The sequence below is a fragment of the Manihot esculenta genome, chromosome 12 (genome assembly GCF_001659605.2).
Source record: "Manihot esculenta cultivar AM560-2 chromosome 12, M.esculenta_v8, whole genome shotgun sequence".
Lineage (NCBI taxonomy): Eukaryota > Viridiplantae > Streptophyta > Magnoliopsida > Malpighiales > Euphorbiaceae > Manihot > Manihot esculenta.
In genome coordinates, this window is record NC_035172.2 from 12,357,181 (window position 1) to 12,373,679 (window position 16,499).

At 40.1% G+C, this 16,499-nt stretch overlaps 1 protein-coding gene across 8 annotated transcripts in view; it reads left to right on the top strand.

Moving 5' to 3' along the window:
- Positions 1 to 16,499, top strand: part of LOC110628471 — a 44,776-nt gene that overhangs the window by 15,775 nt on the left and 12,502 nt on the right. For 3 of the 8 annotated variants that reach the window (XM_043948710.1, XM_043948712.1, XM_043948711.1), the window contains exons 6-11: positions 586 to 652; positions 795 to 1,022; positions 1,378 to 1,836; positions 1,958 to 2,030; positions 2,332 to 2,405; positions 3,299 to 3,347. In XM_043948710.1, coding sequence (XP_043804645.1) covers positions 586 to 652; positions 795 to 1,022; positions 1,378 to 1,836; positions 1,958 to 2,030; positions 2,332 to 2,405; positions 3,299 to 3,347 — 950 coding nt within the window. Of the gene's footprint in view, positions 1 to 585; positions 653 to 794; positions 1,023 to 1,377; positions 1,837 to 1,957; positions 2,031 to 2,331; positions 2,599 to 3,204; positions 3,258 to 3,293; positions 3,348 to 5,009; positions 5,045 to 16,499 lie in introns of those variants that run through there. The other 5 variants (XM_021775135.2, XM_021775134.2, XM_043948713.1 and 2 more) reach the window with 4 other exon arrangements.

A 16,499-nucleotide genomic window follows, 5' to 3' on the forward strand; every position in this document is an offset into this window, starting at 1 on the left:
AAGTAAAATATATTTATTAATTAAAAATAAAAAATATAAAAAAATAACATATAGTTTTACTCATTTTCATTTCAGGGTCTGTGATTCAATTTGTGTTAAATTAGTACTTTATTATATGATTTTTTCATATCGACATTCTTGATGGCATTTAAAAGTTGCTGCTATTTATTTACAGCGCAATACCACAGGTGTTATTTTGACACAAATTAAACCATTGACAAAAATTAAACCACGGACCCTAAAATGGAAAATCTATATTTTTTTGTACTTTTCGTTAAAAAAAAAAGACATGTATACATTATATGCACAATATGCATATATATACTAGCACAAGTTTTCATCCTTAATATACATATTTCATAATGACCTCTTGCGGCTTACTCTTATCTCCTTAGTTGCCAATCCCTTGGAAGCAGAAGGATGAAAAACAAAAGTAGAAAGTACATGATATTATCCTTTTAATAAAGGCATTTTGGGAGTATGTCAAAAAAAAAAAAAACCATGATCCTTGAAATCTAAACATCATGAAAAAATATTATGCTCGACATTTCTATTTGCCATTCCTCATAATGTTACTATTTGCAGGATAGTTCCAAACTTGGCCATTAGTAAGATTTTATCACGAGAAAACAACAAGGTCCGCATACTGCAGGTATAAGCATGATTTGTGTAGTGAACTAGTGATCCATTCTATATGCAATAAACATTATTATTTTGCATGGTTAGATGCCTACTGTTTTTTGAAACACCTGATATGAAAGACATGTACCGATCAAAGAATTTCCATGTTGCAGGAAGGATGCAAGGGTCTGTTGTACATGGTTCTGCATGCACGTGTTGTTCTAGATTTATGTGAACATCTTGAACAGGAGATTAGTTTTGAGCAGGTAGAAGGAGACTTCGACTCATTTCAGGGCAAGTGGCTTCTAGAGCAATTAGGCAGTCATCATACGCTACTGAAATACACTGTGGAGTCCAAAATGCATAAAGATTCTATTCTTTCAGAAGTTATTATGGAGGAGGTACATGCTTGATATTTTCCAAATGATTTTGGCACTTTAATTAGTTTATTTAGATCATGAGGCTACAGTTTGGTATGATGGCATGAGAGTAGAAACTTTTAATTATTTTTTTTTTTTGACAATATCATCTCAACTTAAATGCTTCATATATGAAATGAAATATTCAAGCAATCTTTTTTATATAATAAAACTAGAAATGCTGCTGGATAAAGCAGCATGTATGATTAAGTTAGACGTTTGAACTAGGATTGTATTTTAGATTGTTAAGCATAAGAAAATGTAATCTTAGGTTGTAAATCTTTTTTTTTTTTTTTTGAAATTTGGTATTGGCAGCTGAAAAGTCTATTGTGTGTAGGTTATATATAAAGATCTCCCATCAAACTTATGTGCAATTCGAGATTACATTGAGAAGAGGGAGGACTCAAACTCATTAGAGATAAATGAACTCGCACATTGTTCCAAGGAACTACATTCACCTAATGGCAACGTACACAGTGATTCTAGCATGAAGACCATGAAGGTTGATGATTTTAATAAGCCAAATTCACCAAAACAAAGACCAAGGGTTCCTGGGTTGCAGAGGGATATTGAAGTTCTGAAGTCTGAGCTACTGAAGTTTATATCAGAACATGGGCAAGAAGGATTTATGCCCATGAGAAAGCAGCTTCGTCTACTTGGTAGGGTGGATATTGAGAAGGCCATAACACACATGGGTGGATTTAGAAGAATTGCAACGTTGATGAATCTTTCTCTTGCATACAAGCACCGAAAACCAAAGGGATACTGGGACAATCTAGAGAATTTGCAGGAAGAGGTAGCATCTTAACTTCAATGTTTTATTGGGCACATTCGATGGATTTAGTTTTCTCGGTATATAGGATTTTTCTTGCTTTGAGTTCAATTACAAAACTTGAATGTACTTCCCATATATACAGATTAGTCGATTTCAGAAGAGCTGGGGAATGGACCCTTCGTTTATGCCAAGCAGAAAATCCTTCGAGCGTGCTGGTAACTTAAATATAAGCTATTTCGATTGCTACGTTTAGAATTATATGGGATGATATTTTCTTTTTCTTTAAGCTTTGTTTGTGTGATTTGTTTTGCAAGAAAAATATTCACATCAATTTTTATAAAATTATGTATGACTTAATTTTATTTTAAAATGGTTTTTCTTGAAATTTAAAATAATAAAAAAATTGAATTTTTTATTCTAAATAAGAGAATTGATAGAAAAAAAAGTTAATTAAATTAAATTGTTGTGAAATTCTTGATTTCAAATAGGGTATTAAAATTTATTATTTTCTTACAGGGCGTTATGATATTGCGAGAGCATTGGAGAAATGGGGTGGACTCCATGAAGTTTCTCGTCTTCTAGCTTTAAAGGTAAGGCATCCTAATAGGCAGGCAAATGTTGTGAAGGATAAGAAAATTGATCATATGGCTTCTACTAATGTAGAAGGGGAAGACATCATTCCATCAAAAACTCATGTATCACAGGATACACAAAAATGGCTCATGAAATTGAAAGATTTAGACATTAACTGGGTTGAATGAATTGCCCCCCAGTTCTCATTCATTTTTCTCTTCTTTAATCCTTTGCCAAAGATTACCTGATTTGAATAATCTCTAAATTCTTTTTCCTGCAAAATTCAATCATTGGCTTGTGAAAATTGATTACATTTTTATGAAGATAGTGTCAAGTTAATAATGAAAAAGTTAAGGTCTAATTTTATATTAAATTAACCAAATATTAATTGCAATTATTGTTAAAATTTTAGCTAAACATGTAAAATTTACAAATCCAAATGCATTAAAAAGATTTGCAATTTGTTAATGTATAAGCTGGTTAATTATATTAAAATTATGACTAAATCAATGAAAACAGTAAAATTCATAGATTTTTCTAAATTAATTTTAAGGTTCACTATAATTACATTCAATTTTAAAAGTTTCTGTTCAAAATCAAATAAATGTTGAAATTTTTAGGCTTCAATTGACCCAATGTTACTGATTCCGTACACCTCACGAGGTATTTGGGTGGACAAATTTGTATTATTGCTATTATTATTATTGCCTTGTAGATTATTTTATCTCTGGTTCACTTGGTAGAGAAAAGATCAAAGGATAATTGTACGGATTATTTATCTGTGTATAATTGTTGTTTTTAATCAATTTGTATAAGGTCCGGTTTTTTTCCGTTGCATGATTTATTTCTGCACACTCTCCAACCATTCCGTCTTTCATTCCCGTTATCTAATGGGGTCACGCAAGAGAAGCTGGTGAAATCAACAAGCTTATTGAGCATCTTGGGCATGCATGGCTCAGGTTTAAACCGCTTCCTTAATTATTCTGCTGTAGGCTATAATCTGTGTTCTTGCCAAATTTTATTTACGTATAGTATATTTACATGCTAACATGCATTATGGCTACAGTTTCACCAATTGTTCATTGTCTCAAAGAGACATCGAGTACATGGAATATGCACACATGCTAAGAATAGATAAGCCAGTGGTTAGTTTGCAATTAGTTAACTGTTTTAGTAAGTGTATAAAATGAAAAGTAAGGTTGAGAAAATAAAATGAGAATGGAAATAAATTAAAAAAATTGAGTTGGAAAATTGAAGAAAGGAAAAAATTGAGCCTCAAGCCTTTTTCATGGGGTCTTAAGAAGAGTGGGTTAGGTTTAAAATTATAAGGTAACCGGATGGACCCTTAAAAGGGTCCATTCAGCCAAGACATTAACATAAAGGGAAAATTTTATAATTTTTAATTTTTGAGGGGGACTTTTTGGAGAGAGAATTAATTGAACCAAAAACTTATTCAAATCAACCCAAAACTTGAAGCACCTCTGCATGAACTACGGTTTGCACCACCTCTATATATTCATCTCTTTTCCAACCCTAAAGAAGCATTCAAGAACCATTAAAATTTTAAAAGGCATTCAGCCACACCCCTCTCTACGTCTGAAAATTTCCTTTCAATATGGAAGAGAGAAAATAAAGAAATCCTTCCTTCATTCACATCATCGCTGCCACCTACTTCATTTGTTCTTGTTCTATTTTACTTTCTTTAAACCATTCAAGGTAACATTTATAATCAATCTATGAATTTTGAGGACAATACAATTTTGTGCATATATTGATTGGAGCAATCCATTTTGTTCGAGTTGTCCATCTCAACCAAAAGGGATTTCAACTCTCTAAATATTTTTATTGAATTATTTACAAAATTTTCTATAATTTTTATAAATTATTTGCTTGAGTTTTCTTGATTGAGTTATGATTTTTCAAATTTTAATGAGGTAATTAGGTCACATCGCACAATTCCAGTCAGTTTCAATGACATATAACATGATCTTCTGATTATCAAATGAAGTAACTAAAGTCAAGTTTGAGAATTTAAAATCTTTATTTTTTGAATTTTTCACATTTGGTCTTCTAATATAACATACAAAATTAATATCCAAAATATTTCATATTATGGAATAGTCATATTGGAATTACTATAAATCATGACTGGCAAATCCTTTTTTACTTTATTTTTTTTTCTATATTTTTGATATCTATCTGAAGTATGTCTTTGTAAAATTTCAGATTTTTTTGAGTTGGTTTGATAATCCATAATTTTATATTTTGGTGCCAAAATCTCATAATAAGATATGCCTTTTTGGTAAGGACTATCTCGATTCTTAGCATGTATTTTATTATTAGAATAGAAGATATATGGAGGTTAGGACTACTCTTTGATGGTCAAAATTGTTAATGTTGGCCGAATACTACCTTGGATGAGATTGTGTTTGTTTTAGTCTTTAATTTCCATGAGGACTTACCCACTTTATTTTATTCAAACTTAATTATTAATTATTTTTAATTACTAAATTTATTTTACTTTATTTATTTTATTTTATTATAGTAATTTTATTTTAGTAAATGAGGACAAAGAAAGATAAAAAACTTATTTTGCCGTTCTTTTATCAACATGGCGGAAGCGTTCTCTTTCCTTCTTTGATGCACATGGTTTGCCTTAATGAACCAATGGAGCAACTATAGAAGTCAAAAGGAGCATCTTGAAAGCTCTTTGCAAAAGATAATTGCATCTTAAAGGTTCTTTGTAAAAGATGATAAGCCTAAAGCTTTGTAATAACTTAGAATTAGTTTTATTATTTTATTTTAATTAATCTTTGGAGTTATAAATTAATTCTTTTCTGCTCTCTTTTCTTTGTAGTCTTTGAAATTTTAATTTTATTCTCCTTTCTCTTTTTGGGTATGATTTAATTTTCTTTCTTCACCTTAATATGCATATACCTTAGAAATAGTAACTTAGAAAATTAACTTAGTAATTCTAAAAGCAATTTTGTATGATATAGACATGATTTGACACACTTAGAGGTTGTTTACATTTTAGCATAGAAATAGTTAAGTAGTAAAAACTCTAGGGCAAGATGATTATAAAATAAGTTTAAGATATATGTTTAGAGATCTAGTGAATACCTTATTTGCTATGTGCCAAACTTAACATAGAAATTATGCATGTTTAAGAATATCCACTTTGATGCAAATTGAACTATGACATGAAATCATTTTAAGAACATGACTAATAAGGTGACATGATGACTATCTTACTTTACATCAAGTAAAAACCTCACATGTTTAGGTTGAAGGATGTATATAAATTAAGTACTTGATCGTTAAAATGTGTATATAAATTAGTTTATTATTCCTGAAAAGGATTTCCTATTAAATACATTAATAAAAAACATAAGAAATGCGTATAGGGGTTGATGCTTGTTATCAACAATAAATTCAAGACGAAAAGGGTGTCTAATACCTTCTCTTGTACCTATTATTTTGAATTTAGATCATTAGGTCATGGATTACGAAGGATAGTGGACATCTGCTAGGGTAAGTTACTGAACCACATCCTTCATTTTGTCCATGTTCTTATTAGGGTGACTCCTTTCCTTCACTATTCACCAAGCGAAAAAATATCTAAGCCCCATACTAGTATCACGAGAAGACGAGCATATTTTGGTGACTAGTAACCTTGTAGATTCTTATATTCTATTCTTGTATTTCTTAGGAAATCTTTTGCATAGAACGAGTACTATTAACACACATGTGCACATTTTAACCTTTTAGTCTCGTGGTGTGGATAGAGGAGGTAGTAGTTCCATTCGAGCTAGCATGAATTGGTTACATCATAACTCGTAGGCCTTATACCTTAGGGTCTATCAAAAGGGTTCTTGAATTGTCATTTGCATCTTTGTCTTCATTTGATTAGTAATGGGAAGCCTATCAGTCGAGGGTCCTTGTAACGACTCGGAAATCGGACCGTTACCGGCGCTAGGATCCAGATCGACTTAAGATCACCGGGACCCGTAGCAAGCCTAACATACATCCTGTACAGCTGGTATAATCCCATACATGATCAAACATAGCATAAAACTTTAACTTTTCACATCTACCAAGCTTGACCTGAACATGCATAAAAGCTGAAAACATAAAACCCCCTTACTGAAGCCCTCATCAAATGCTCCATTTAGGTCCACATATCATACATCAAACTTGGTTCATCATATCTCATTTTAAACATACATAAAGATCATGTATACCAGAGTCAAACCATAAACATTAGGGCTAAGCATAATACTAAAACTCAATACATTAGTTTACAATACATCTCTTTTACATCATTACATAATTTGACATTACATCATGTCCACTACTATTCTATTACATAACATAACCATAGCCATAACCTGCTGACCTCCTGAACTATCTCTGACCCTGCAAGCCTGGGGTTAGGGGAGAAGGGTGAGCTATAAAGCCCAGTGAGCAGAACAATAATAAAATCATTTAAACATATGCTTTCATGAAATGCATCACATCACAAACATATCACATTAAGGATGAACTTGTCACCAATAGCCCTCTACCTATCGTAACATGTCCAACTGTGCCAGGGGCGATAAGGCCACGCCTGGTCTCCTCTTACATAGCTCATATCATAACATGTCCAACTATGCCAGGGGCGATTAGGTCACGCCTGGTCTTTTCTTACTTATAACATATTGCCAGGAGCGATTAGGCCACACCTGGTCTTTCTATCTCATGTCACATCATGTCATATCATATCGTACTGCGGGCTAGAGGATCATTCAATATTCATCCACATCATTTTTATCATATTATGCAATGCACCATATTCATGAATTCTAATGCAAACAACCTATTACATAACATGGCATTCATGATGCATGAACATGCTTAAAACATTTAATTTACTTTAAAACATAAAGTTCCGTCCTACTCACCTCTGGCTAGCTCTGAACTAACTCTGAAGCAGCTAACACTGCTGACCACCTCGGTTCCTCAGGTCCGATCCTACACAGGTGGACTCAAATGAGGGACCAAACAACTCTAACATAACACTAAACATCTCCCCAAAAACCCCTCTAAAACACCTCAAAACATGCATGCAAAATAGGCAAAGGAAGGCTGGACAGGGCACCTTCGGCGGCACATTCGACGGCCGAATGCTCCCACAGATCCGAAAGTCAGGCACTTTCGGCGGTAGGTTCGGCGGCCGAAAGTCTCCTCCAGTGACGAAAGCTAGGCACTTTCAACGGCACCTTCGGCGGCCGAAAGTCCTTTTTCGGGGGCAAAGTTTGGCGGCCAAAGATTGCGTCCACAGGCAGGTTCGGAAGCCGAAACCACTTTCGGCGGCCGAACCTGGGTTCCCCAGCAAGGCAGAACCTGTTTTCGCCTCATGCAATCCGCCTCCAAAACCTTCCTCACTCACATCCAACACTTCCAAAACATGCACAACTCATACAACAAGCATATAGGGGTCTCAAGCTAGCCTAAACCCCCAACAAACATCACATAAACATGCATTAACATACTTTTATCATAAAAGGTATCAAAACCCTTAACATGCACATCCATACTACCCATGCATTCCTAACCCATAACGCTTCATAAAACTCACTTAAAACATCACAAAAGATAAGGATCTACACTTACCTCTTGAAGATTGAGGGTTGGTGCGACTCAAGCTTGAAGGTATGGAGAGTCCAAGCTCCAAAAATCTCCAAGCTCTCAAAACCTTGATCAAAGCTTAAAACTCTTCAAAGCAAAGATAAAACTCATGAAAACTTGAGGGATCTGAAGACAAAGCATAAAAACAACCAAAGGAGAGCATGAACTCACCTATGCTCGAAAAGAGAGAGAAAACTCGCTCATTTTCCGGACACGGGGCCTTTTATAGGTGGCCGGCTAAACCTCCTTCGGCAGCCAAAGCTGCTGCCAAAACTTCACCACGTTCGGAGGCCGAACCTGGGGTTCGGCGGCCGAAAGGAAGCCACCTTCGGAAGCCTAACGTGCCTCCTAAACTATCCCATGTTCGGCGGCCGAACTTGACTTTCGACGGCCGAACTTGGTTTACTTCACTCAAAGCCTTCGAAAGCCTAAAGCACTCCCGAAACAGCCCCATGTTCGGCGGCCGAACTTGACTTTCGGCGGCCGAACCTGTCAAATGCCTCCTTGGTCTTTTCTTTTCAAAACTCTGTTTCTTTTGCATTAAAACTATAAAATCATATGAAAACATTTTAGAAACACATTTTACCCCTCTAGAAGACTCTAGCATCTTCTGAAATTCCAAGTTCCAACAGAGCTTCCGCCGGAAGGTAGGGATTCTGATGCCGGAATCTAGCCGGGATATTATATTCTTCCCCCCTTAAGAACATTCGTCCCCGAATGTTCCTCAACTAGCACATGCATACACATAACATAAACATACACATAATAACACATAATTCTAGCCTAAAAAGAAACACGGTACCACTGGAGTATAAACTTTCGGTCTCCCAGGCGTACTTTTCATACTGAGGTGATTTCAAGGGACCTTTACCATCGGGATATCCTTGTTCCCCTACTCTCTGGCCTGCGTGTCTATGATCCATATTCGCTGCTCAACATAGGTGAGATCCCCTGCAATCTCCACCTCTGGTTCCTTAAGAACCTCACTCGGATCCGACACAAACTCACATATCTTGGGAACATGGAAAACCGGATGGATCTCCCCCATTGAAGTAGGTAAATCTAGCTTGTAGGATACATTCCCAATCTTTTGCAGGATTTCAAAGGGTCCGGTGTATCTTAGAGCTAATTTACCTTCTTCCCATAACGAATCACCCTCTCTTTAGGAGACACCTCCAGCAATACCTCAACCTTCTCTTGAACCTTAACAAACTCCTGCTGTGCACTCTGATAAACTCTTTTCCTTTCTGGAACTCTACACACCTCCTGCGAACATCTACCTAACACTTCTTTTGACTCATAGCAGTTCTGATTGTTTTCCTGACCACCAACCTTGTCTCTACTGTAATACAGGATAAACTGCCAAGCGACTTCCGGCTGAGGGCAGCTAACATCACATTTGCCTCACCCGGAAGATACTGAAACTTGAAATCATAGTCACTAAGCAGTTCTACCCATTTCCTCTGCCTCAGATTCATCTCTTTTGACTCAAGATGTACCACAAGCTCCTTTGATCTATAAAGATCTCACATCTTACCCCAAACGGGTATTGCATCCACATCTTGAGCACAAAGATTACAACTGCCATCTCTAGATCATGTGTAGGATAATTCAACTCATGCTTCTTTAGCAGCTTAGAAACATAAGCAATTACCCTGCCACTTTGCATTAACACACAATCTAGTCCCACAAGGGACGCATTACAGGACACTGTGAAATCTTCATTACTGGTAGGCAGAGCTACCACTGGTGCTGACGTCAACCTTCTGTTCAGTTCTTCAAAACTCTTTTTACACTAATCAGACCACATAACCTCTGGTCCTTCTTGGTCAATCTGGTCATAGGAGCGGAAATTTCTAGAGATGTCTTGGACTGACCCCCTGTAGTAACTTGCCAAACCCTGAAAACTGCTAATCTTTGTCACTGTGGTGGGTCTAGGCCAGTTGCTACAGCTTTCACACCTGAAGAACTTGGCATGCACGCCATGTTCTCTCAAGGTCTGCAACACTATCTTCAGATAATAGGCACTCTCCTCTGAGTTTCTGGAACTCACCACGGTATTGTCAATACCGAAGTGGTCCAGGAACTCACTAAAAACTCTGCTTATGAAATCCACGAATGCTGTAGGGGCATTTATTAACCCGAACGGCATTAATAAGAACCCATAGTGCCCACATCTGGTCCTGAACGCCGTCTTCGGCACATCCTCTACCCTCATTCTTAATTGATAGTACCTGGATCTCAGATCCATCTTGGAAAGACAACCGGCTACTACTAGCTGGTCTAAAATAAATCGTCGATCCAAGGTAACAGATACTTACTCTTGGTAGTGACTTTGTCCAATGACTTGCGGTCGATACAAAGCCTTAAGGATTCATCCTTTATTCTCATTAACAACTCTAGAGCACCCCAAGGTGAGGTACCCAGTCGAATGAAACCCTTGTCTACCAACTCTTGCAGCTACTCTTCCTACTTCTTTAACTCTGCAGGTGCCATCCTGTAGGGAGTGGTAAAGACGGGTCTGGTTCCCATTATCACTTCAATTTCAAAATCTATCTCCCTAGCAGGTGGTAAACCTGGCAGCTTGTCTGGGAGAATATCTAAGAACTCTCTGACTGCAGGCACTGAAGCTGGTTCCCCCGATCTGACTACTACGCTCCCCAACACGAGCAAGAAACCCCTGACAACCTTTCCTGAACAGCTCATGAGCCTGTAGGGCTGATATCAAACCTCTAGGTATTTCAACTCTGTCCCCTCAAAAGACTACCTTGATCCATCCTAATCCCTGAATATGACTACCTTGTCTCTGCTATCCAAGGCAGCACTATGAGCAGATAGTCAATCCACCCCTAAAATGACATTAGAATCAGTCCAATCTAGAACCATGAGGTCGGCTGGAAGGCATCTACCCTCAACATACTCTGAACTATACTGGCAGACTGACTTTGCCACTGATGGATCACACTTGGGTCCATTGACCCAAAGAGGACACTCTAATCCCAGAAGCTATCAAACCCAAACTCTCTACGGCTCTCTAAGCAGCGAGGAAAGAGAAACATCAGGGTTCATAAAAGCATACACATCAAAACATAAGGGAGTGAAAATTACCTGTCACCACCATGTCTGATGCGTCAGCCTCCTGCTGAGCCATAGTGAAGATCCGTGCTGGAGCTGATGGACCTTCACTTGGGGAATCTGCTGAAGAAGGAGCTATCCCTCTCCCTCCGCCTCTGCCCTGCGCCATGGCTGAAGCTCCTGGTTGAGCCACTCTACTTGAAGCTGTTTGCTGGGACTGTGTCACCAAGGTCGCAGTGGGACACTCACGTGCCATGTGCCCCTCCTGTCCGCACCTAAAACATGTCATTGTTCCCACTAGACAGACTCCCTTGTGCGGCCTACCGCACCTCATACACCTGGAGTCGTCCAAACCAGAGCTCAAACCATCACCTATTCCCAGACCAGACTTTATCCGGTTCCAGAACTTGTTCTTCTTCGATCTTCTGAGGCCTCTGCCTCCCTTCTTACTCTTTGTGACAGCCTCGCTCAGAGGGGAGAGATTAACATCACTTGTCCCCGGGATTTTGGCACTCGAAGACTGTGCCACGTACTGCTTAACTGTCCCTTGGATGATGGCACTAGCCTCCATCTTCCGAGCCATATCCACTATAGCATGGAAACTCTCCCTTTCTGCTGATTGTATCAAGGAAGAATACCTGGAATGGAGCCTCATGGTATACCTCCTAGCCTTCTTCTGGTCTGTATCAAAAACTTGTCCTGCAAACGGTAACAGCTCCAGAAACTTATCTATAAACTCATCCACACTCATCTCTTCCGTCTGCCTCAACTGTTCAAACTCAATTATCTTAAGCTCACTTGAACTGTCTAGAAAAGCCCATCCTGCAAACTCATTGGCAAACTGCTCTCAGGATAAGCTTTCCAGCCTAGGGTCCACATAGTTTTTGAACCATTCCCTTGCCTTCTTGCATTTCAATGTGAACCCTGCCATTTGAATGGCTCTACTGTCACTTGCTCCCAACTCATCAGTTATCATCTTTACCGTTCTGAGATACTCAAAAGGGTCATCGCCTGTTTCAAACTTGGGAGCATCTAACTTTAGGTAATCGGTCATCTTTACCTTACCTCCAACTGATGAGCTAGGTCTGGGTGTTTGGACATCAGGGACTATTGGTTCTGATGGTGGTGGAGGAGGTGCAGCATTCCCTGGGTTAGGGTTTGCTGGACCTGGGTAAAATGATGAGGGTGGAAATATAGGGTACTGTGAATACTGTGGGTAAAAGGGAGGATAGGGCATGAAGGTAGGGTATGGGTGGTAACTGGAGTAATCCAATGTACTCCCCATCGGATACCCTAGGCCCTGAGGATAGGTGTAACGACCCGAAAATCGGACCGCTACCGGCGCTAGGATCCGGATCGGCTTAAGGCCGCCGGGACCCGTAGCAAGCCTAACATATAATCTGTAGACCTGTTTAATCCCATACATGATCAACAATCATACATAAAAATTTAAACTTTTCCTTCAACAACCAACAACCAACTCAACCTGAACATACATTACATAACCATAAACATGACCCCTCTGTGGGATCTCAACAATGCCCCAACGAGCATTATAACATGAGATGAGTTGGCTTACATAGACATTATAAAACATTTCGATCATGTAATAAAAGGGATACCTCAAAACATAATGTCAAGCACAATATCTAGTCCTCAATATCATTATACATAACATAACTGTAACCTCTTACATTACATCATAGTACAATTGTCATGTCCACAATCTAACTATTACATGAACATACTTCAAAACTCTGGCTAACCTCCTGGTCTACCCTGTACCTGCACATCTGGGGTTAGGGGAGAGGGGTGAGCTACAAAGCCCAGTGAGCAGAACAGTGAAAACATATATTAAAATTTCATGCTTTCATGAAATGCAACACATCACAACAAATCACATCTCGGATGGTATTGTCACCTATAGTCCTTTACATAGTCCAACTGTGTCGGGACGTAGAATGGGTACAACCGGTCTTTCCCTTAACATAACATATCATAACATACCAATGTGCCAGGGACGTAGAATGGGTACAACCTGGACTTTCTCTTACATCGTGCCAGGGACGTAGAATGGGTACAACCTGGACTTCCATACCATATCATGCCGTAACATCATCATACCATATGAGGACTAAAGGATCATCCAATAACCAATCCACATCAACATCAACATCATAAATGCAATGCAACATATTCGTGAATACTAATGCAAACAACCTACTACATCTCATGGCATTCATGATGCATGGATCATGCTCAAAATTCATAATTCATTTATTTTAAATCTTAAAGTTTATTCCACTCACCTCTGGCTAGCTCTGACAAACTCTGTAGCAGCTGGCTCACTGCTGGGGCCCTCGGTTCCTCGGGTCCGAACCTACACAGGTGGACTCCAATGAGGGACCAAACATCATGAACATAACTCTAATCTACTCCCCAAAAATCCCCTAAAACATCATGAAATAATCCTAGAAGCACATGCATGAAATGGCTGGACAGGGCACTTTCGGCGGCAGGTTTGGCGGCCGAAAGTCCCTCAAGAGCCGAAAGTCAGGCACTTTCGGCGGCACCTTCGGCGGCCGAAAGTCCCAGACAGAGACGAAAGTCTCTTTTCGGGGGCAACTTCGGCAGCCGAATGCTGCCTCCACAAGGGGGTTCGGCGGCCGAAAGTTCCTTCGGCTGCCGAACCTGGTTTCTCCCATAAGGGCAGAAACTCGGCTCACATGAGCCTCTTGCCTCCCAAAACCTCAAATCATGCATATAGCTCAACTAAAACATGCATACGAGTTCCTAGGGGTCTCAAACAATCATATACCCCAACTACAACACTTCAAACACACAAAATCAACATACATTGTTCATCAAAACATCAAAACCCATAAACTCATCAACAAGCCTAAACATGCATCTCTACCCATAAAACAACTTAATGCTTGTTTAAAACACATAACAAGGGTGGATCCGAGCTTACCTCTTGAAGAAACGAGAGGAAAGGCGATCCTAGCTTGGAGATGGAGAGATTGAGCTCTTTGAACCTCCAAGTACCCAAAACTTGCTCTATACTCACAGATCTTCAAAACAGAAGTTAAAACCCGTGAAAATCGTGGAAGATCTAAGGAAAACACTCAAGATCGAGGGAGGGGTGGCGGAGACTCACCTTGGCCGACAACGGGGGAGAAAAAGCTCGCCCGTGCGGACCCAAGGGACCCTTTTATAGTGGCTGGCCAGGCCACGTTCGGGGGCCGAATGTGCCTCCGCATGCATGCCATGTTCGGCGGCCGAACTTGACTTTCGGCGGCCGAACCTGGACTTCCCTCACTCATGCTTTCGGGGGCCTAACGTGCCTCCAAAACGCATGCATGTTCGACGGCCGAACTTGACTTTCGGCGGCCGAACCTGGGTTTTCCTCCAAAGACTTTTCATGCAAAAACTCATTAAATTTTCATACTTAAAATCATGAAATACCTTAAAACATTTTATGAAAACATGTTTCTACCCTACTAGAGGCTTCCGACATCCGAGATTCCACCGGACGGTAGGAATTCCGATACCGGAGTCTAGCCGGGTATTACATTCTCCCCCCCTTAAGAACATTCGTCCCCGAATGTACCTCAACTAGCACACATAGCATGGCATAAAACATAACCTACATACATAGCACATAAAACTCACAGGGAACTAACCTCAGAAAAGATAAGGGTATTGCTGGAGCATGGACTCCCGTGTCTCCCAAGTGCATTCTTCCATATTGTGGTGGTTCCACAGGACTTTCACCATCGGGATTTCCTTGTTTCTTAACTTTCTGATCTGGGTGTCTAGGATCCGTACTGGCTGTTCAACATAAGTGAGATCCTCTTGGACCTCCACATCAGGCTCACTAAGAACCTTGCTCGGATCTGACACAAACTTCCTCAACATTGAAACATGGAAAACCGGATGGATTCTTTCCATTGAAGCAGGTAAATCCAGCTTGTACGACACATTCCCAATCTTTTGCAAGATTTCAAAGGGTCCGATGTATCGTGGGGCTAGTTTACCTTTCTTCCCGAAGCGAACCACTCCCTTCATTGGAGACACCTTGAGCAATACCAGATCCCCCTCCTGAAACTCTAACTGTCTTCTGCGGACGTCTGCATAGCTCTTCTGTCTGCTGGCAGCAGTCTTGATTCTCTCTCTGATTATGGGTACCACCCTGCTGGTGATCTCTACTAGCTCAGGCCCTGCCAAGGCCTTTTCTCCAACTTCCTCCCAGCAAACAGGTGATCTGCACTTCCTTCCGTACAAAGCTTCATATGGAGCCATCCCGATGCTAGCATGATGGCTGTTGTTGTAGGCAAACTCCACCAAAGGTAGATGCTGCCTCCAAGAACCGCCAAAGTCCAGCACACACATTCTGAGCATATCCTCGATAGTCTGGATGGTCCTTTCTGACTGTCCATCAGTCTGGGGGTGAAAGGCAGTACTGAAATCCAACCTGGTACCCATGGCGTTCTGCAGACTCCGCCAAAATCTGGAGGTGAACTGGGGCCCTCTATCAGACACTATCGAAACAGGAACCCCATGCAGCCTGACGATCTCATCCACATACACCTGCGCCAACTTGTCGACAGAGTAGCCACTCCTGACAGGAATGAAGTGAGCAGATTTGGTGAGTCTGTCCACAATCACCCATATGGAGTCCACTCTGTTGGACGCCGCCGGTAACCCCACTACGAAGTCCATAGCTATATTCTCCCATTTCTATTCTGGAATAGGTAGCGGGTTAAGCATTCCAGCCGGCTTCTGATGTTCCAGCTTCACCCTTTGACACACTTCGCAGGCTGACACAAACTGTGCCACTTCTTTCTTCATAGCTGGCCACCAATAAACCTTCTTCAAATCTTGGTACATCTTGGTGGCTCCGGGGTGAACGCTATATCTTGCATTATGAGCCTCTCTCATAATGTCTCCTTTTAGCCCTATGTCATCTGGTACACATAGTCTGCTCCCATAGCGGAGGATCCCCTTGCTGTCGAATCTGAACTCACTATCATTGCCTGACTGAACAGTCCTGGCAATCTTCACTAACTCCGGGTCCTCATGCTGTTTCTGAGCCACCTGCTCCAGAAACACGGGTGCTACTCTCATCTGGGCCACCAAGGCACCTGTACCAGACAACTCCATCTGTAGACCTTCCTCCATAAGCTTGTAGAACTCCTTCACCACTGGCCTCCTCTCTGCCGATATGTGGGATAAACTGCCTAGTGACTTCCGGCATAGGGCGTCTGCCACGACATTCGCCTTACCCGGATGATACTGAATCTTGCAATCATAGTCACTCAGCAACTCTACCCATCTCCTCTGTCTCAAATTCAAATCTC